The sequence below is a fragment of the Haliotis cracherodii genome, unplaced genomic scaffold (genome assembly GCF_022045235.1).
Source record: "Haliotis cracherodii isolate W230 unplaced genomic scaffold, xgHalCrac1.p SCAF_5, whole genome shotgun sequence".
NCBI classification, from domain to species: Eukaryota; Metazoa; Mollusca; class Gastropoda; order Lepetellida; family Haliotidae; genus Haliotis; species Haliotis cracherodii.
In genome coordinates, this window is record NW_027266308.1 from 56,344,191 (window position 1) to 56,366,363 (window position 22,173).

Below are 22,173 nucleotides of genomic sequence, written 5' to 3' on the forward strand. Positions count from 1 at the left end.
TTTAGAAAGAACCAAGTCATTTATCTAATGATGTCTTGATGTGAACTTTGGACGTTATAATGACAGCGTGCGTGAGAAAACCATTCGAGTACACGAGCTGAGGTCTTCTTATCTATATATAGGGTTAACCCATAACCGTGTCGATCACGACTTGGAAAGCATTCGCACCCGACTGTTTACCCGTGATACATCATGGCTGCCACTGCTCCACTTCTGATGCGGATAATTTCATCCTCTGTTGCTGTTTCAAAGCGAGCAGGATTAGTTATTAGAGATATTCTCAGAAAGGGAGATTTGGGGATCGTCGAGAAGGTAAAATGATCAAATTACTTCATAAATTAACCTGTCACCAAGGTCGCTTTTAGGTGACGAGTCCCAAGTTCTCAGCGATTGCTCGCGTAACTGTAGGCCAATGCTTTATAGCGTTAGGCTAACATTTTAACTGGGCGCATCACTGCTATCTGTCTTTCGCGTAAATTGATTGATAGGTTGACCACTGTTGATTGATTGATTGAATTTTCTATGAATTTATGATATAATTTGTATTAATTAATTTCTACATTTATTTTGGGACCAAATTAGATCTATTTTGTCAATCTGTTTTTGGTTGCCAGTTAGTTGCTTTGGTACTTCTTCTTTTTCAAAAATTTATTTATTCATATTTGTTAAATTGTTAAGAACTTAGTTACTGATTTTACTCATTGGCAAATTAATTTGCTTATATTTTGGCCCATGTGTAAGGATGACCCATTTTACATCAGCATCCACATCACTTGTTATGTCCTCAATTGCTGCACATTTATTTGCTCTAAAGTTAACACAGGCTCTGGTGTTCTCAAGTCACAAAATGAAACAGTTAAAATTGTAACAGCATAGTTAAAATGTAATAGCATGGTTAAAATAAGTGTCTGGTGCCTACAAACCACACACTTCAATTATATGAAGCCAGTTATAAATGATAAGCATATGAAACTTGAAAGCCCATAATTAAAAATTAATAATAAAAACCAACAAGTTCCTGGGATTGCCAAATCTAAAATGGTATTATTAATGTCAATAAAAAGGAAAAAGTCAAGCTTACTTAATTACAACTGCTTTATATTTAGCTCAGGGTGAAAGGCATTTATCAGGTTTGAAGATGGACTTCTGTGAATAGGTCTTGATCACAACCAGTAATTGCATAAAAGCTATCAATGGAAACTTTCATGGTTGATTGACATGGTATTTCTTTGTTAACTAAAGTGACCAGTGAGTGAAATGAGTGAAACTCAACACTGACTAAAAGAATAAAAGACAACATTTCAAATAACCTCAAAAGTATTCACCTTGTTGGCATACTTTAGTTCTAAGGGCACACATTTATGATAGAAGTATCCTGTGGCACACTTGAAAACATATGGTTTTCTGCTTGTGTAACATATACATTTATGACATAGAGACATTTAGTGAGTGAGTGACTAGAGTTTTACACCGCTTTTAGCAATATTCCAGCAATATCACGGCAGGGGACACCAGAAGTGAGCTTCACCAGAAGTGGGCTTCACACATTGTTCCCATGTCAGGAATTTAACCTGGGTCTTCAGAGTGACATTTTAACCATGAGGCTACCCTTCTGTCCCATTGTGACATTTATGACAAGAGACATTTATGACATAGTGACATTTATGACGGGTACCTGCTGTGGGTCTCAAGAGTTGGGTACAAAATGTCCATTTGGGAATTATTTTACTGGAGCCCTCTCAAAAACTATTTAGAAACATATGTACATTATTTGACGTAATAAGCGCCCAGGGTGCTCTCAAAATTAGAAATAGGGGGCTCTCATTAGAATATTATTTTGGTGAAGAAAAAAATACAGAGTGGAAAGATAAATTTTGTGGTTTATGATGACAGCCTGAAATGTTTATATACGAGAGATACATTTTTCCAGAATTTAATTGCCCATAAATAAGGGTGCATATAACACATGAGTGCGTATTATATGCGAATAAATAAGTGTTGTGTACATTGATCAATCGGAAGGGGTGCGAATTGGTATTGTTCACTAGCCAATATATTAGCAAATATCGCCGTGGGCGCATATTAGAGCGGGGCGCTTATTACGTCGAATACTGTGATGCAATCTGTTCATGCATACACTGAAGTTGACTGAAGCTCTATATTTAATTAAACATAATTATTTGGGTTGCATGAACTACAAGTCAGAATGAGCTGAGTTTCTGCTGTGGATAGATGTCATTGAGATTAGAGTGTCCCAGTTTCATCTGACTCAGCAGAATGAGTGCGGGAAAGATCTAGATTAACTCCAGGAGTAGTCAGACATTTATGCACATAAAAAAAAGAAAACAGATTATCACTATCTCCCACCTTGGGGCACATTAGAATTTTGTTTGTTCATATAGTTGTGAATATAAACTATAAAAAAGAGTCCTTTTAAGCCTTAAAAAGAGATAGGCATTTGTGAAATTAATACACACAAAAGGCCTCTCTCTGGAAAAAATAACTCAGTCTTGATATGTATCTCTCAGATATCAGTTAGCTAACTTCAGTAGTTTCTGTCGTTGAGATTAGAGTGTCCCAGTTTCATGTGACTCAGCAGAATGAGTGCAGTAGATCTATATAAGCACTTGGGCCTCTTTATTTCAGATTAAATGATTAAATGTGAAATTAATACACACAGAAGGACCTGAAAAAAATAACTCAGTCTTGATAAGTCTTAACTTCAGTTATTTCTAAGGAAGCGCGTCCCACTTGCAGACATATGCACCAAGTAAAATAACATGGACCAAGGGCAATAACTCTGTAAACAAATAATTTACGGGACCAATTTTCTAAATCAGCCTTTACAAGTTTCTCTTAGATAAGCATGCAAACTTTCATTCAAATACATGTCCCCCCATTTCATACAGTTCACACTAAGTTGAAAAGCATGGAACAAGGGCCATAATTCTGTAAAACAATAATTGATGGGACAAATTTTCCAAATCATTTGAGATCATAACCAGTAACATTAATTAATTTTCCAAATCATTTGAGATCATAACCAGTAAATTTAATTTCTCTGACTTAAATATTGTTTGAGAAAATTTGTCCCCTTTGTGAAATGGAGGGACGGAAGAACAACGTTCCTATATCCCTGCAGAAACATAACACTTGATATTTCACTGCAGTGAACATAACACTTGACATTTCACTGCAGCGAACATTTCAGTTTGACGGAACTATTGTCATACAAGAGTTTCCTCCCCACAAATTGTGGCACAGCCATTTATGGAACTAATTCCAGTAAAAGAAGGCAACAAGAAATATGTTGGAGGGGTAGCCTGGTTGTTACAGTGTTGACTCCTCACATCAAAGACCAGGGATTGATTCTCTACAAGGTTATTCTGTGTGTGTTAATCGGTGGAGGGGTAGCCTGGTTGTTAAAGTGTTGACTCCTCACATCAAAGACCAGGGATTGATTCTCTACAAGGTTATTCTGTGTGTGTTAATCGGTGTAGGGATAGCCTGGTTGTTAAAGTGTTGACTCCTCACATCAAAGACCAAGGATTGATTCTCTACAAGGTTATTCTGTGTGTGTTAATCGGTGTAGGGGTAGCCTGGTTGTTACAGTGTTGACTCCTCACATCAAAGACCAGGGATTGATTCTCTACATGATTACACTGCGTGAAGCACATTCTCACTGTCCCCCAGCATGATATGGATGGAGTTGGGCTAAGTGCCTTATGCTCCCTGTACCAATAATCTCTCTCTCTCTCTCTCTCTCTCTCTCTCTCTCTCTCTCTCTCTCTCTCTCTCTCTCCCTCTCTCTCAGATCAAAGCATGGCATTTTGGTTCCTGGTCATATCAATGTCTGACTGTTTTGTTTCAGGGCAAGAATGACCTGCAGACAGAAGCTGACAGGTCAGCTCAGCGGTGTATCATTGCGTCATTGCACAGACAGTTTCCTAAAGTCGCCATTTTTGGAGAAGAGGTAAGTTGACATGAGAGGCTATTTTACACTAGTACAACCCTATAAACTTTGCACAAGTCCTGGAGCTCAAGCCAAAATATTCAGTGTTAACAGTATCCAAGGGATGGCATCTTCCCAAGGCAAGGTAAAGTTTCCTCCAGTCAAGACTGGTCAATAGGACATGGAAGCGGCATAACTTGTTATAACCACTGCTGGTGCTATGATCGAGCCATGAAATTCCAGCCAAGTTCGACAAGGGTGGAAACTGGACTTTCATAGCCGGTTAACTCCCTTGCCTTGGGAAAATGTGGGATGATGACCTAAGGCCCATTTCAGCTGTTAGTTCCTTACTTGAACTTAGACTGACATAAAGTCACAGAGCGATTATCTCATTGTGGTCCACTAACCTACCATTCAAGGGGACATGAGAAATGTGTAGGGCTTAAATTGTTTGAAAGTGCTTAGAATACTTACAAAGATTCAGTATATACCATACAATCACTGCAAGCATGAAGTTGACTACTTACCAGAGAATGTTGGGTATATTAATTTTTCAATTAATAAGGATCTCATTGTGCAATGCAACAGATTTTCAAATAGTTTTTCAGCATAATAATGAAAGGAAGCCAACAGTCTTGCAGCCTCTGTGCAAAGCTGCACGACTAATGCAAAATGAAGCCAAATCATTGATACATTCAGAGTAGCCCATGAAACTTAACACTGAATGGACCTTGAAGGAAGAAAACCGATTAGTGTCAGCTGACCATGGAAGATTTCCACTTTGGGCGGATTAGTAGGTCAGCCACCTGGGTTGTAGTGTGTAGGAAGTTCAGGTGTTCCACCCTTCCCTTGATAACGTGCAAGATAAGACACATCGGCATACAAATGTGCTTTCCCTATGTGCCTCTACACTATGTGTGAATTTGCAGCTGTAGTTAGTAAGTGTGCCTAGTGCAACAAAATGCACAGGACATGCAGTAACACACTTCTTTTTCATATGGACAGTTGGAATGTAGATTATTAAAATCCCTATCTTAGAAAAAGTTAGTACTCTGAATACAGATCACCAGACACTATTTCAGATAAATCATCCATCTTCTAACTTCCTGGTGGCGGGACCATGGGTTTCATTACCAACATGGGCACATGTTTTTAGCCGATATGTGCTGGCACCTATCAGCTATACTGCAAAAATCTTCCAAATGTGAACAGAACATACAGCTAATGGAACATGTTTTAAGTATTTCAGTAATCTTTTGTGGATAAGATATCAGTTCATAAGAAAAATGTCACAATGAAAATCACCATGTACAAACAAAGGCTCCCAAAAAGTTCTTTCTGTCACTACTGGTCAGAATACATGGTATAATAAATGTCTAGGAAGTTCTTAAGGTATTTCAAAGTGTCCAAAATATTCAAAATAGATCCCCCCTGATGTGACAGCAGAGATTGCTGTACAGAGGTGCATCCCGGGATCAGCTGGTTTTCAATAGCAGATTCTGATCCTTTGTAGTTAGTACCTTATCCATGCCCATTGCCGTCACCGACGTGGTGAACATCTAAGCCCTCATCACGTTGGGGTCTTCCCTTCCACATTAAGCGACACGCTGTGATATGCCTAAAATACATTCGTCATCACTCACCCTTTTCCGTAACCTGCAAGAAGACTCATCCCCCTATCGATAATGTTATGTGCAAAAATATGAACGACCAATGAGAATGCACGTATGATTTCAAGTTCTTCATCAAAGAATCCCTCAGAAATAATTTTTGATTTTACATATGTCCTGCATCTAAAAATATACCCAAGACACAGTTAAATGTGTTCAATCACACTGTATAATTCCGCACGTCCTGATGTGCTTTAAATTGCATCTGAAATATGTATAATATATGGGGAAATATATGTAAACCATTATGCAACGAGTTGACAATTGTTTTAGGTATGCCCGTTTGCGCTAAGATGGAACCGGGTCGCAAAAATGGCCATGAGAGGGGCATGAGTCTCTATTCGGCTTGTCACAGAATAACACAAGTTGGTCATGAATGGCCTAAAATACTCCTCAACAAGTAGTTAGAGTAGACAAATTTGCAGGCGAAGAATTTAATTTTTCTTTTCGAACATTATCTGCAACATCTTGCTTTCTGCCTCATGGTCAAAGTGGTATTTTACAAGGAAATGTTTCTAGTCTTTCCTGAAATTATATCTAAGACTTGCAGATGTATGTTAATTTCAAAGCTTGATTTGACAACATGTTACTTTTTTCTTTTTGTGGTTATAGTCACTGAAAAATTCAATCAATTTAGATTGATTTCATGTGGATAACATTGCATCAGCATCACAGTGGATTAGGTTTTATCGTATTGAGGTCAACATGGATGTTTGTCTTGTCTGTCACTGTTTCTATCTAGTTGTCAATATGTGTACTCATCTATATCTAAGGCTTCATGTTCAAGATAAAGAAAACAATGTTGTCGCGTGTCACGACTCGTGGGAGTGGAGATATTGTGTCTGTTGATTGAGCAATCGGTTATCTCAGTCTCTTATATAACATCTGTCATCATTATCAAACTATTTTATCTCAAATGTATTGATATCTCATATTATTCATTCTTTTGGGATTAAGGTCAAGGGTTCATGCCATGAGCCTCAAGATGAAGTTGAAAGATTTAGCAAATGTTAGGGGTCATACAATTAAGGGCGCTTAAGTATCAGTCATATGTCATTTGATGTTTCAAAAACTGAAGTTGTCCACTCAAGCTAGAGATATGAGGTTTGACTGATATTTCAAAGGATGAAGTTGTCCTCTCAAGCTAGAGATATGAGGTTTGACTGATATTTCAAAGGATGAAGTTGTCCTCTCAAGCTAGAGATATGAGGTTAGGCTGATATTTCAAAAGCTGAAGTTGTCCACTCAAGCTAGAGATATGACGTTTGACTGATATGTTCAAAGGATGAAGTTGTCCTTTCAAGCTAGAGATATGAGGTTTGACTGATATTTTTAAAGGATGAAGTTGTCCACTCAAGCTAGAGATATGAGTTTTGACTGTTTATTCATGAACTGTTTCTTCCAGCAACTGGATCCAGCTGAGAAGATCCCAGATGACTTCGTCGAGACAGACATGGATGAAGAGGTCCTCAAGTTGGAGTGTCCTGAAAACCTGACCAACGTCCAGGATGATGATGTAAGGAAATGCTGAATATGTATATTTTAACTCACCCAGGAACCAAGCAAAATGACTGAAAATGATGTTTGATTTGTACTTACTGCAAGGAATTTGCATCAGAGATGTTACCCTGATTGGCGCTCGGCATTAACAGGCTAAAACAAGGATTGATCGGCTCTGAGTCAGTATACTGTGTCTTAAGTAGGGGTATTCATATTTGTTAAACTGCAGGATGGTATCTCAGTGGGCCAGCACTATAAATCGGCATCTGTCCAGACTAGTATAGGCAGCGGCATACATACATACATACACACATGCATCCACATCGCTATATAAGTACAAAAATCTTGGATGTGGTGTTAAACCCAATTTCACCTCACCTTACCTCGCATCTCTGTAATGATGTTTAATCTAAGAAATTCATTTTTTCTTCAAATTTGATAACTGATACCTGTTCGTAATCAAGAATGAAAGTGGTCCTTGTCATAACCCTATTGTTAAAAGTTTAAGATTGAGAAGGTCCCCTGATTCAAATACTATGTGAAAAAAACTGAAGGACATTTTTTCGAATACTGCTAATAATGTTTTGCAGAAATGATATAACAATGACCTGCATCATGATTATGAATGATAACCATCAGCTTTCCTTACGTTGGATCAAGATTTCTGGTGCCTATTAAGTTCACTGTCAAAGTTGTCATTCTTTTGTTTTCAGATTGTCATTTGGGTGGACCCGTTGGATGGAACATCAGAATTTACAATAGGTCAGTACTCCATTATCATGTTTATAGCCTGTACATTCCAACTTTTAGTTAATTTTAGAGGATCAGTTTGGCCAGACTAGCATCATTCCTTGTTTTGCAGATTTTTCAATGTGCAAAATGATTTAAAAGTGATATCCAGGTTCATTAGAGGATATCTTCTCATATTCTTGCAAAAACTGCTTTAACAAAGATTCAATAAAAAAATGTCCAAAGGGTAAATTTAAATTTTCAAATACAGTACGTTTGCCAAATCTAAGGAGGGAGAGAGTGGGGACAGGAGTGAGTTGATTGTTAGGCTTAAAAAAAATAATAGAATAGGTTCTCAGGCAAAGGCTATTGAAATTATTGTGTGGACGGGCAGTGTTTTTTTCTTTTTTGTGGGGGTTGTTCAAGCTAGTATGTAACCAAATTTTGTTTACAATAATCTCGGGGAAATCATGTACTTGAATATTGTAGCATTTAACTGCCTGGATCGTGTGTTCGAGACTCAGAATATTGAAACATTTTAAAAACAAATTCTTTGCAAAACGGAAATAAAAATGAAACGTGCGGCAGACTTTATGATGATGCGAGAAGTGCCTGAGATCGAAGATTATTATTTTTTTTTAACCTTAAGCAAGAAAATCAATTGATTTGACCTGATAGTGTATCTGTTGCTGTGGAACTTAATTCCTTGTTAATGACTTCTACCATCACCTCTGTTATCATACTGCTTCTCCAACAATTGCAATAGATGCCTCAATATGCAGGTGCATCTAAACTGAAAGCACAGAAACCTGGATTACAAGTGGACCTCAGTAGCGCAGGAAGTAGGTTGGATGAGTTACCTCCCCTAATCCTTGTCAAGTAGATGGAATGCATTGTGTTGACTTGCTGTGCATTCATTTGCTTATGACAATCGCCTCTAACATTGCCTACATAAATCTGCTGCTGTGCCTTAGTCCACTGTAGCAGAACTTGACCTGTCCCTGTGTTGTTTGAACAGTTGACATTAATCTGTTCACATCCTGACATTATTGATGACCATGTTAACATGGACAGGACTAGTTGACTAGTGATAGGTGATTATTCAGACTTTGTGCCATCTCCCTAGTACGTTTGACCCACTTATTAACTTCCCCATCACTGAATCACCTACCAGAAACCAGTACACATGAAAAGTGCCTTGGTCATAAAAGCAGTCAAAGCCCACCCCATAGATCCTAAACCCCATCCACAGTTCATATTCCCCACAGATCCTAAGCCCCATCCACAGCTCATATTGCCCACCCCACAGATCCTAAGCCCCATCCATAGTTCATATTCCCCACAGATCCTAAACCCCATCCACAGTTTATATTTCCCACAGATCCTAAGCCCCAACCACAGCTCATATCGCCCATCCCACAGATCCTAAGCCCCATCCACAGTTCATATTGCCCACCCCACAGATCCTAAGCCCCAACCACAGTTCATATTGCCAACCCCACAGATCCTAAGCCCCAACCACAGTTCATATTGCCAACCCCACAGATCCTAAGCCCCTACCACAGTTCATATTCCCCACAGATCCTAAGTCCCATCCACAGTTCATATTCCCCACCCCACAGATCCTAAACCCCAACCACAGTTCATATTCCCCACAGATCCTAAGTCCCATCCACAGTTCACATTCCCCACCCCACAGATCCTAAGCCCCAACCACAGTTCACATTCCCAACCTCACAGATCCTAAGCCCCAACCACAATTCATATTCCCCACAGATCCTAAGCCCCTACCACAATTCATATTCCCCACAGATCCTAAGCCCCAACCACAGTTCATATTGCCAACCCCACAGATCCTAAGCCCCTACCACAATTCATATTCCCCACAGATCCTAAGTCCCATCCACAGTTCACATTCCCCACCTCACAGATCCTAAGCCCCAACCACAATTCATATTGCCCACCCCACAGATCCTAAGTCCCATCCACAGTTCACATTCCCCATCCCACAGATCCTAAGCCCCATCCACAGTTCACATTCCCCACCCCACAGATCCTAAGCCCCAACCACAATTCATATTCCCCACAGATCCTAAGTCCCATCCACAGTTCACATTCCCCACCTCACAGATCCTAAGTCCCAACCACAGTTCACATTCCCCACCTCACAGATCCTAAGCCCCAACCACAATTCATATTCCCCACAGATCCTAAGCCCCAACCACAGTTCACATTCCCCACCTCACAGATCCTAAGTCCCAACCACATTTCACATTCCCCACCTCACAGATCCTAAGCCCCAACCACAGTTCACATTCCCCATCTCACAGATCCTAAGTCCCAACCACAGTTCACATTCCCCACCCCACAGATCCTAAGTCCCAACCACAGTTCACATTCCCCACCTCACAGATCCTAAGCCCCAACCACAATTCATATTCCCCACAGATCCTAAGCCCCAACCACAGTTCACATTCCCCACCTCACAGATCCTAAGTCCCAACCACAGTTCACATTCCCCACCTCACAGATCCTAAGTCCCAACCACAGTTCACATTCCCCACCCCACAGATCCTAAGTCCCAACCACAGTTCACATTCCCCACCCCACAGATCCTAAGCCCCAACCACAGCTCATATTGCCCATCCCACAGATCCTAAGCCCCATCCACAGTTCACATTCCCCACCCCACAGATCCTAAGCCCCAACCACAATTCATATTCCCCACAGATCCTAAGTCCCATCCACAGTTCACATTCCCCACCTCACAGATCCTAAGTCCCAACCACAGTTCACATTCCCCACCTCACAGATCCTAAGCCCCAACCACAATTCATATTCCCCACAGATCGTAAGTCCCAACCACAGTTCACATTCCCCACCTCACAGATCCTAAGTCCCATCCACAGTTCACATTCCCCACCTCACAGATCCTAAGTCTCAACCACAGTTCACATTCCCCACCTCACAGATTCTAAGCCCCAACCACAATTCATATTCCCCACAGATCCTAAGTCCCATCCACAGTTCACATTCCCCATCCCACAGATCCTAAGCCCCATCCACAGTTCACATTCCCCACCCCACAGATCCTAAGCCCCAACCACAATTCATATTCCCCACAGATCCTAAGTCCCATCCACAGTTCACATTCCCCACCTCACAGATCCTAAGTCCCAACCACAGTTCACATTCCCCACCTCACAGATCCTAAGCCCCAACCACAATTCATATTCCCCACAGATCCTAAGCCCCAACCACAGTTCACATTCCCCACCTCACAGATCCTAAGTCCCAACCACATTTCACATTCCCCACCTCACAGATCCTAAGCCCCAACCACAATTCATATTCCCCACAGATCCTAAGCCCCAACCACAGTTCACATTCCCCATCTCACAGATCCTAAGTCCCAACCACAGTTCACATTCCCCACCTCACAGATCCTAAGCCCCAACCACAGTTCACATTCCCCACCCCACAGATCCTAAGTCCCAACCACAGTTCACATTCCCCACCTCACAGATCCTAAGCCCCAACCACAATTCATATTCCCCACAGATCCTAAGCCCCAACCACAGTTCACATTACCCACCTCACAGATCCTAAGTCCCAACCACAGTTCACATTCCCCACCTCACAGATCCTAAGTCCCAACCACAGTTCACATTCCCCACCCCACAGATCCTAAGTCCCAACCACAGTTCACATTCCCCACCCCACAGATCCTAAGCCCCAACCACAGCTCATATTGCCCATCCCACAGATCCTAAGCCCCATCCACAGTTCATATTGCCCACCCCACAGATCCTAAGCCCCAACTATATTAACTTCCCCATCACTGAATCACCTACCAGAAACCAGTACACATGAAAAGTACCTGGTTATTACACTGTCATAAAAGCAGTTACAGCCATGGTGACTTCTGGTTGCTAATAAGCTTAACATTTCAAGAACGTTTATCTTATGAAGAGGATTGTATTGCTGTTGGTATGTTTTTTTGAACAGTAAAAATAGTTGGTAATTGTTTAGAATTATTTAGAACATTTATAACATATACATGTTATAGGCCCTGTTTTCTGTTCTTATTTAGTTGTTTTGAGATCACTAGAAAAATGGGTTGATACTCTGAGCTGTCATTAATAAATGTCAGGATTTGAATTCTTTATTCTCCTCACCGCTCATACTCCCCACCCCACAGATCCTAAGCCCCAACCACAGTTCATATTTCCATCCCCACAGATCCTAAGGCACAACCACAGTTCATATTGCCAACCCCACAGATCCTTAGCCCCAACCACAGTTCATTTTCCCCACAGATCCTAAGCCCCAACCACAGTTCACATTCCCCACCTCACAGATCCTAAGCCCCAACCACAGTTCACATTCCCCACCTCACAGATCCTAAGTCCCAACCACAGTTCACATTCCCCACCCCACAGATCCTAAGTCCCAACCACAGGTCATATTCCATTATGTGCCTCACCCACAGATCATATGTCTGATCCCACAGTTCTATGCCAAAGGTCTCAGTCCACCACACCCACAGTTCTCCGGTCCAACCCCACAGGTTCTATCCGTAGCCAATTTCAGTCTTTGAACTTACCATGATCGTTCAAGCTTAAGTGTGATTTTGTGTTAAGGTTGAAGATTGTTCTCTTTGTTATTGTTGTTAATGTTATTGCCAAGGTGATTCTATGGATGTCAGAGGTGTGATAGCATGCTAATGCTGTTAATACTGTAAAGGGTGTCACAAGGTTCATTCTAATGTTCAGCATTGGCACATTAATTTCAACTATGATGCAAGACATTTTACCAATGGGTATCTGTATCGGGTGTTTGGGTGCATGGTTTTGATATCATAAACATAACATGCACATATGCCATGTACAGATCCAGGAATTATCTAATCATGTGGCAGGTAAATTAGGAGACAAATGTCATTTTTTGAACTTATCCTCATTCACCTGAACACACCAAACATCACCATGGTCACCTCCCAGCAATCTGGGTCATGCATGTTAACCCATACACGCTGAACATGTGGTTTACCCAGCCAACTCATTCTCTTTCTAACAGCCACCTTGTGGTGACATGTTTCTACACAAGGGGATTCATTTTTTTTTAAAACTTTTTTTTGTCAATTTACCCCCTTCTTTTCCTATTAGTCGTGTTTCATCATGGATGAAAAGTCCACGTGCTGTCCTGTGTGTCTTGCTTGCAGACGTTTATTTTTTTTACCATCATACCCGCATGATGTGTGTTCTGATTGTCAATGGATGTTGCAGCACATTGGTGCGATGTGCCCAATGTGTGGATTTGCCTGATGAATCCTTTTACTTGCACAAATGTCGGGGATGTGAGCTAGATAGGCTCTGTAAAATCTCATACAAAATAACAAAAACCAAAAAACACTCCGGTAAAAAAGCGAAACTATTAGCACCTTCATTGAAAACGGATTTGTTGAACTCCGCTATTCCTCTTCCTCTTGCCAAGATGTTGGGTAGTGGATCGACGATCCTCTTGTGGATATTGTAGATCGTTCCTCTTCTCATCTTAACCTATTGATACAATCACCGAGACAGTGATGGAGGGTTTCGACGAAGTGTAAAAGGAGATGCCAAGTTGGTTGGTCCTATCATCCATGGGAGATAGTAATATACCTGTCTTGTAGAATCAAATAGCTGGATACATTCTGAAACAATTTAAATTTTAGCTTAACAATTACACTCACTCACGTATGAACATGTTACACACATTGCAACCCAAATGTGTTTTCCTCTCTTCACGTACATGTGTCTTTGTGAGCGTGTCAGCTATATCCATGAGCTTTTTCTTAGGACACTAGACAGTGTTACTTAATATGGTTTGCGGGGTGGTCGGGTACCTTCGTGGTTAGAGCGTTCGATTGTCACGCCGAAGACCCGGGTTCGTTTCACGACATGGGTACAATGTGTGAAGCCCATTTCTGGTGTCCCCCTCCATGATATTGCTGGAATATTGCTAAAAGCGGCGTAAAACCATACTCACTCACTCACTACTGTGGTTTTGAATCACATTTTACAATAAGTTGTATATCTAAAATACTTATCCTATCTCACACGCTATATGCCCACCAGTCAATCCTAGGGGCTGTAACAATTCACCGATACCTATGATATCATAGGTTCACACGATACTTGAATCATCAGTTTGTGAGATTGCGATATATTATTAATAGATCAGGAAGTAATAGAGTTACCTCCCTTAATGGCAGAAGTAGAATAGTGCGCCACCTGTATGCATGGCAGGACACAAGGACGTGGTATCTGGGATGCACTCACTAACTGTTACGTTTGATAACCATCCCTTCATTGAAAACTGTTTTGTTTTTGTGGTTTTCTTTGTTAAAGTTTTTAAATAACAAAAAAATAAATGTATGAAGAAAGAGGTTTTAGAGCTGTATTTCAGTGATTTCAGCATTTTTTACTTTTGGATGTTGTGTATTGTGATACCAGTAGTATCATCAGTCTGTACCGTGATCCGAATCGTATCGCAAGATACCAGGCGATACTCAGTTATATTGAGAGCAGAGTTCAATAAACTGAAACAACAAGTTGCGAATGTAGATAAATAATTCCTAGCCATTATAGCGTTATGGATATTTTACACAGCCTGTCATTTCTCAACACTATCACCAGGCATCTAGACCCAAAAGGTACCCATGAAGATCTAGGGTAGAATTGGTATTTAGCAACCCATGTTTACCATGAAAAGCGACCATGTTTGTCGTAAGAGGCGACTAACGGGATCGGGTGGTCAGGCTTGCTGACTTGGTTGATGCATGTCATCGTATCCCAATAGTGTGGATCGATGCTTACGAGTCAATCACTGGATTGTCTGGTCCAGACTCAATTATTTACTGACCACTGTCATATAGCTGGAATATTGCTACGTGTGGCGTAAAACAACAAACAAACAAACACCCATAAGGAAGTACCAGTCAACGAATATTTATGTTCTGCATGTTTGTTTTTTTGCTCAAAATGAAGCCAGACCATCTCAGAAAGTGGACAACTAATTGGAAAGGAAAGGAAAGGAAAACGACACTACATCCTACTAGTACCATTATACTTTTAGAAATGACATTTATTTAATGTTTTTCAGATCTATTTAGTCATCATATCAGCTGAGCATGCCCTGTTTCCTATGTTGTCCTACAGGTCTGCTGGATCATGTGACAGTGTTGATTGGTGTAGCAGTCAAGGGCAAGGCGGTTGGAGGAGTGATATATCAGCCATATCACAATTACCAGCTGGGGGATGAAAGCAACTTTGGGCGATGTATATGGGGAATTATTGGTCTAGGTGAGTGACATGTTATTATAGGCCTACCCATGTGGCTGTCACGCAGGTAGGCACTCATTGTTGTGAGGGGATTTCAAGTGAGAACTGCCCCTTAGCACCCTCTACTAGTTGTCAGGCTTGGTGACTTTGTTGTCAGCATGTCAACACCCTGACGGTGTGAATTGTTGCTCATAATATCAATCACTGGATTATCTGGTCTAGATGATTATTAACAGGCTGTGACATGCATGGGGACCTGGTTTGGAATAGATAAGAGGCAACTAATATGGATCAGCCGGTCAGAATCGATCACTTGCTTGATAACGGTGTTCGAACCTACGCCGAAATGTCGCTCCTGATTGTAATAAAGAAGTTGTTCATCCATATATCTTATCCTTACTTAGTACTCTAAATGCCTCTCAAAGAACGAAGAAGACTGACAAGACAAATCTCATTTTCTGTTTTTACACAACATTAATCAGGCTTTCATGATTTATGTTTTTAGGAGCTTATGGCTTTACAAAACAGATGCCCCCAAAAGATCAAAACATCATAACTACAACAAGATCACACTCTACTAGAACTGTTACCGAGGCAGTAGAAGCAGTGGAGCCAACAGAGGTGGTGCGGGTAGGAGGGGCAGGGCATAAGGTGAGTTGATCAGGTTGGAGGGGTGGGGCATAAGGTGAGTTGATCAGGTGGTTGGGTTTAGGGTGGGATGTGGCCTTGATGAGGTGGTTTGGGTGGGGCATAAGGTGAGTTGATCAGGTGGGAGGGGCAGGGAATAAGGTGAGTTGATCAGGTGGGAGGGGTGGGGCATAAAGTGAGTTGATCAGGTGGGAGGGGCAGGAAATAAGGTGAGTTGATCAGGTGGTTGGAATAGGGCGTAAGGTGATGTGATCTTGTGGGAGGGGCAGGGCATAAGGTGAATTGATGAGGTGGGAGAGTGGGGCATAAGGTGAGTTGATCAGGTTGGAGGGGTGGGGCATGGTGAGTTGATCAGGTGGGAGGGCGGGGCATAAGGTGAGTTGATCAGGTGGGAAGGGGTTGGGCTTAAGGTGAGTTGATCAGGTGGGAGTGGTTGGGCATAAGGTGAGCTGATCAGGTGGGAGGGTGGGGCATAAGGGGAGCTGATCAGGTGGGAGGGTTGGGCATAAGGTTTGTTAATCAGGTGGGAGGTTGGGGCATAAGGTGAGTTGATCAGGTGGGAGGGTGGGGCATAAGGTGAGTTGATCAGGTGGGAGGTTGGGACATAAGGTGGGTTGATCAGGTGGGAGGGTGGGGCATAAGGTGAATTGATGAGGTGGGAGGGTGGGGCATAAGGTGAGTTGATCAGGTTGGGATGGGAGGGGCATAAGGTGAGTTGATCAGGTGGGGATGGGTGGGGCATAAGGTGAGTTGATAAGGTCGGGATGGGTGGGGCATAAGGTGAGTTGATCAGGTCAGGATGGTTGGGACATTAGGTGAGTTGATCAGGTCGGGATGGTTGAGGCATTAGGTGAGTTGATCAGGTAGGGGTGGGAGGGGCATAAGGTGAGTTGATCAAGTCGGGATGGGTGGGGCATAAGGTGAGTTGATCAGGCCGGGATGGGTGGGGCATAAGTTGAGTTGATCAGGTGGGGATGGGTGGGGCATAAGGTGAGTTGATAAGGTCTGGATGGGTGGGGCATAAGGTGAGTTGATCAGGTCGGGGTGGGAGGGGCATAAGGTGAGTTGATCAGGTCGGGATGGGTGGGGCATAAGGTGAGTTGATCAGGTGGGGATGGGTGGGGCATAAGGTGAGTTGATCAGGTGGGGATGGGTAGGGCATAAGTTGAGTTGATCAGGTGGGGATGGGTGGGGCATAAGGTGAGTTGATAAGGTCTGGATGGGTGGGGCATAAGGTGAGTTGATCAGGTCGGGATTGGAAGGGCATAAGGTGAGTTAGTCAGGTATGACGGGGGCATGATGTGAGTTCCTTTTTCATACATTAAATAGTGTAATATCATAGTTATTCATCCGGTATGATCATTTGATATATTGTTACTTGCTGATTACAGGTGCTGCTTCTGATAGAAGGGAAAGTCCATGCATATGTGTTTGCCAGCAAGGGCTGCAAGAAGTGGGACACCTGTGCCCCAGAGGCCGTGCTTCATGCGATAGGGGGGTCCCTCACAAACATGCTGGGGGATCCCATCTTGTACCACCGGGATGTTCAAAGGAAGAACTCCGAGGGGGTTCTGGCTACATTAGCCAATCATGAGTGGTATGTCAATAAGATACCCGAGGACATTAAACAAGAGTTCCGACCAGAACCACCTGTCAGTGGTGACAGTGGAAGCAAGATTTAGAACATAGGAACACTTTATAGGCTATTGTTTGATTAGGCAGCTGTGTATTTTAAGCATTCTATAGAAATCCTAGAAACCAGTTGTAATTGTAAAAATCAAAATGGTGATGGTAGGATTAAAATATTTCAAGCTCAAAATGGTTTCCTTTGTTGTTTAATGGTGCTTACAATCAGAATCTGAATATGTTATTTGTAGAGAAAGTAATAGTCAGTATTGTGATACTTGTAAATTCTTTGATACCTGTAAAATGTTTTGTCAGGACATTATTTTTGTGATATTGTCTAAGGTCGTCTTTCAATAGCTAACTTGTGAGTATGACATTTACCTCACCGCTGAAATACCAATGGCAACGACCTTCATGACCCGTCTCTGGAGCAGGATATTGTTATGAATTTAGAATACCATGATGGGTAGAGACTATATTACAAAATAGATCAGCAGCCATTTTTTAGGTGGCCCTGTGATAACAGTGTTGGCTTGCCCTGCTGGTAGACTGGGTTTAGTTTCTTGTCCTTAGGCATCATTCATCATCTGGTGTACCTACCTTCTATACCTGGCAATGATGTTGACAGTGGATAGGGTTTTTAGAGAAGAAATTTGTAATTTTCATATTGCATTTTTAGATGTGTATAGAAAATGATGTTTAGTAGACAGTTGCCTTGATAAGCCCTTGCTGACGGATATGTGGATACCACATAAGAACATTTGTATTCAAGCAGAGTTATTTGTTATGATTATACTGTTTGTTAAGCAGAGCTTTTAAAGTGGTACTAGGTATGACAATCAGAAATATATGGTACCTGCTTTAGTTGCACAAAATAGATGGTACTTTTGATACCACAGTTCCTGCAGTTATTATATACCAAAAGTTTGTAAATGTTATAAGTTTAATGTTGTTAGTTTTGCCTTCTTAAGATGTGCATAGATGAAAGATTTAATATTTATATATATATTTTCTATCTATTTGCAATACTCTTGTAATGAAGACATGGAGATAAAAGTATATCCCTGTAAAACAATGGATGAGAAGCCATGTGGTTAAATACTCCAAAGATGTGGGAATTTCAAAGAGAGCAGATTTCTTCTGTGTGGAGAACAACCTTTTGTTTGTAGCACATAGCTGCAGGAAATCAAGAGTTCTGAAGATGGATTCATAAACGAGTCTCTGTGTATGGATGTTGGTTTGATACATTCAGCTTTATCAAGTTTATGTATCCTGGCCAGTAATCACTCGTGTAGTGTCGTATCACAAGCATGTATCACAAGACTGTATCATGTCTCACCAGTTGTACTGAGGGGACAGATTCTCACACCTAACATCCAGTTTCAGATGAATTCACGGTAAAACATTATGCGTTTTTAGATTTGCAAGTTTTATTAAGTATACTATAAGCTGAAATTTTAACATTTTAAACTCTGACTAACACTGTCAGTTCCAAGTGGAAGAACATTTATGGACACTGTAAACAGTCAAACACAATTTTATCAGTAAGTTTCCATTCTCTCTCTCTCTCTCTCTCTATCCCAATACCCGGTACCATGAGGCTCTAAAATCAAATAGTTTCTGTTTTATGGTCTTCTTTCGCCTTGTCTGACCTAGTGATAAATACCCCGGTATAACTGAAGTTACTGAAAGGACCAGCATAAATAAATTACTAACATCAATATTTTAGTTAACATTGTGGGTTCAAAGCATTTTCGAATTGACTGGGACTGGTTGAGGGAATGAGTGTGTGTGAGACCCCTCAGGTAAATGTAACACTGAGACCAGGTATGTGCTATGATATATGAAATGCCATAACCTCACTACATATATAATATCACTGCCTAACTCACGTATCTCACCCTAGTGCTATAACCCATACTGTTGCTTGTACATCCCGTAGTTATGTTAATTTGTGATGTAGTGTTACCAAAATTTCATGTATTTTAAGGTTACAACTTACATTGTTTTATGTAGCCTGTATAACTGTCGCACTTCTTCTCTGTGTACATTTTATTGAATACATGTCTTAATTCTTGTGTGCATAATTCATTTACATTACACTTTTTTTCCAACTGAAAGCCTGATTTCAGCACAATGTATATCTGAGCATTGGCCGGTTACATTTTTTTAACATTCCATGTGATTTTGTGCTGCAGATTTAATGTAGTGTTAGATGTTGAAACAAATAACACTCACTACCTTTAGTCACTATGAGCTCAGGGCTTTGACAGTGTCATCAAACTTGTCTATTTCCGTTGTGTTTTTCTTATTTTAGATATCGAATTGTTTCATTGTGATTCTGTTTCCAGTTTCAAACTACCAACATGTTTATGCCAAACCTAAATCTGTTTATTCTTACCAATGTACATGGTGACCAAATATATTTTTAAATTAATACAAATGTTCAAACTATGGAAAATAATAAATTTTGAAAACCAGGTAATCCAAACCATGATTATTGAAAACCTTTTGGGGAGAACCAGTTTATTTGCATTTTATAAACATGAAATTTGTCAATGCTTTTCAGTCCTGCCAGTCCATAATCACCTGTCACAAACCAATCTTTATTGACCCAAATATGACTTTCATCCCACTTGTCCACTCTCTTTTGTTAGGACTTTCCTTGGAGGCCATTTAGTAATGAACTGCAATTTACATCATTTCCATGTTTGTTGTGAAGATATCTTTTCAGAAGTGGGTAATTTGAAAAGACACCAACTTATGTCTGTACAAGATGTGTTGATCCTTAAAGGGGAAGTGTACACGCAAAAATCACTTTCTTGCTTTTTCTAAACAAAACGCAATTTTAGAATTAGTTAGTGTCTGTGTTTGAAAATATACACTCATTTTTTTTCACAGTGAAAGTAGGAAGCTCACAATAGTGTGAAATTGATATGCCGTTATGAGGCCTTCGTTTTACGAGCGAAATAGGCCAGAGTTATCCCCCTTAGATTATGACGTAATTGGTGCCAATTCAACTGGGTCCCTGTCTATTCTCAACGCAAAAGATATCAAGGACCAGTTTGCGGTAAAACAACATGGTCTACGACACACTCCGGCGCAGTGGTGACTCAGCATAACACAATTCTGGCTGGCATCTGAGATGCTAGAATCACAAAACTGTACCTACACCACGTGAAGCGGCTCTAACAAAGCATGATGACGTCATAATGTTTATCAATTGGCACCAATGACGTCATATTGCAAGGGACATAAGCCATGGTGTTTTTGTTATGGAAATAGAACACTTGGTAAATGTGAAAAATATAAATCGTTTTAGTGCAAAAAATATGTTAATTAAATATGATGTTTTTTATATTTTTGTCTATGACACTTCAATGTTAACACTTTTAATGTGGAAAAAGTACAAGAAAAAAAGGTTCATTTCCGTGTGAACTTGCCCTTTAAATGGTAACTTGTGAAACCTGCTGTGTGGGTTATTGGGTGCTTGGAAAGTCACACATTTTAGCCACGTCTCTAGCCGTCTTCCGACTGTGCTCACCGATCCTACATGTTTACACACTTTGTAATAATATTTTGTTAAACACGTTATGCCATTTATTTGTTTCAACTGCATATTAATGTGCCTTTTTTTCATTTGCTTTTTGTGCACAATCATTCAATAATGTGCCTTCTTGTCAGTGTTTCATAGTTAAGCCTGTCAGCAAGTGTTGCAATGTTACAAACCAGAAGATACTTGGTCCGTGACTTGGAGTGTGTATTTCTGCAAGAACAATACCAAGGAAGTACCTGCACATGGTTTTGAACATATTTGACACAATATTGTCTTTGTATTCAAAGGATTGTATTTGTCACAAAAAACAGAAAACATCAGTTTTAGTTTCAAAATGTTTCCCTTCTTGTGTGGCAATATGTTGGACTTACATTGGAGTGCCATTTTACATAGCAATTTATGTAAACATCTGTCATGTATCACCATGTTTAGGAAATACTTTTAGAGAAAGTAATTGAACATGTAAGATGAACTTATGAAATTGCTTGATATGCATTTGAGAGACGATGGGATCAGTTTTAATGTTGATAAGAGACGCCTCTTAAGTCTTCCTTGGGAATAATTCTTTCTTTTATCATTTCATATATGATAAGTCTTATAGTTGTATTCGGATCCTGTCATCATTGTTGCTCTACTCAAGATTAAGTTTTCATTTTCTCCATGTCGTTAAAGATTTAATCAATAAAACATAGAACTTCTGCTAAATGACTTATCTTTTCTAGTAGCCACTAAAGAATTGCTTCACATCAGTGAGTGAGTGAGTTGGGTTTAACGCCGCTTATAACATTATTCCCGAAAGCCCGAAGTGATGCAGGTCTCGGATGTTTACCACTTCGGTGAAAGCCACAAGCACGGGTATGGTGCTGACAAACCTAGAAACATAATCGGGGCGAACCAGGATTCGAACCCACAATCCTAGGTTTCTGGCGTGTCCAAGGGACGCAACTCTGCACAGCGAATCACGGCGCCTTAGACATCTGGGCCACCCGTGCTCCCCCCATAACAAACTAGACAACCAGAAGGTAAACAGATTTCAAATCACGATCGAGCCCATAAGTTCGAACCTAGTTCGGCAAGGGTGGCAACTGGACTTTCATTGTCAATTAACTCCCTTTCCGCGGGAAGATGCAATCATACTTGGCTGCTGTGTAATTCTGATGTCAACAA

General features: G+C 40.8%; 1 protein-coding gene across 1 annotated transcript; it reads left to right on the forward strand.

The window, feature by feature from the left end:
* Positions 1–80: 80 nt before the first annotated feature.
* Positions 81–21,704, forward strand: LOC139442731 (3'(2'),5'-bisphosphate nucleotidase 1-like). Its single transcript, XM_071223613.1, has 7 exons — positions 81–312; positions 3,872–3,973; positions 7,028–7,138; positions 7,836–7,884; positions 15,054–15,197; positions 15,682–15,827; positions 17,216–21,704. The coding sequence occupies exons 1-7, from the start codon at positions 193–195 to the stop codon at positions 17,504–17,506; spliced, it is 963 nt and encodes a 320-aa protein (XP_071079714.1). The 5' UTR covers positions 81–192; the 3' UTR covers positions 17,507–21,704.
* Positions 21,705–22,173: the final 469 nt, after the last annotated feature.

Bases quoted from the DNA above. Each gene is read 5' to 3' on its own strand.
- LOC139442731 (XM_071223613.1), top strand. From the start codon at position 193: ATGGCTGCCACTGCTCCACTTCTGATGCGGATAATTTCATCCTCTGTT. The intron at 3,974-7,027 runs GTAAGTTGACAT...TGTTTCTTCCAG, and splicing joins TCGCCATTTTTGGAGAAGAG to CAACTGGATCCAGCTGAGAA. The intron at 7,885-15,053 runs GTCAGTACTCCA...GTTGTCCTACAG, and splicing joins AACATCAGAATTTACAATAG to GTCTGCTGGATCATGTGACA.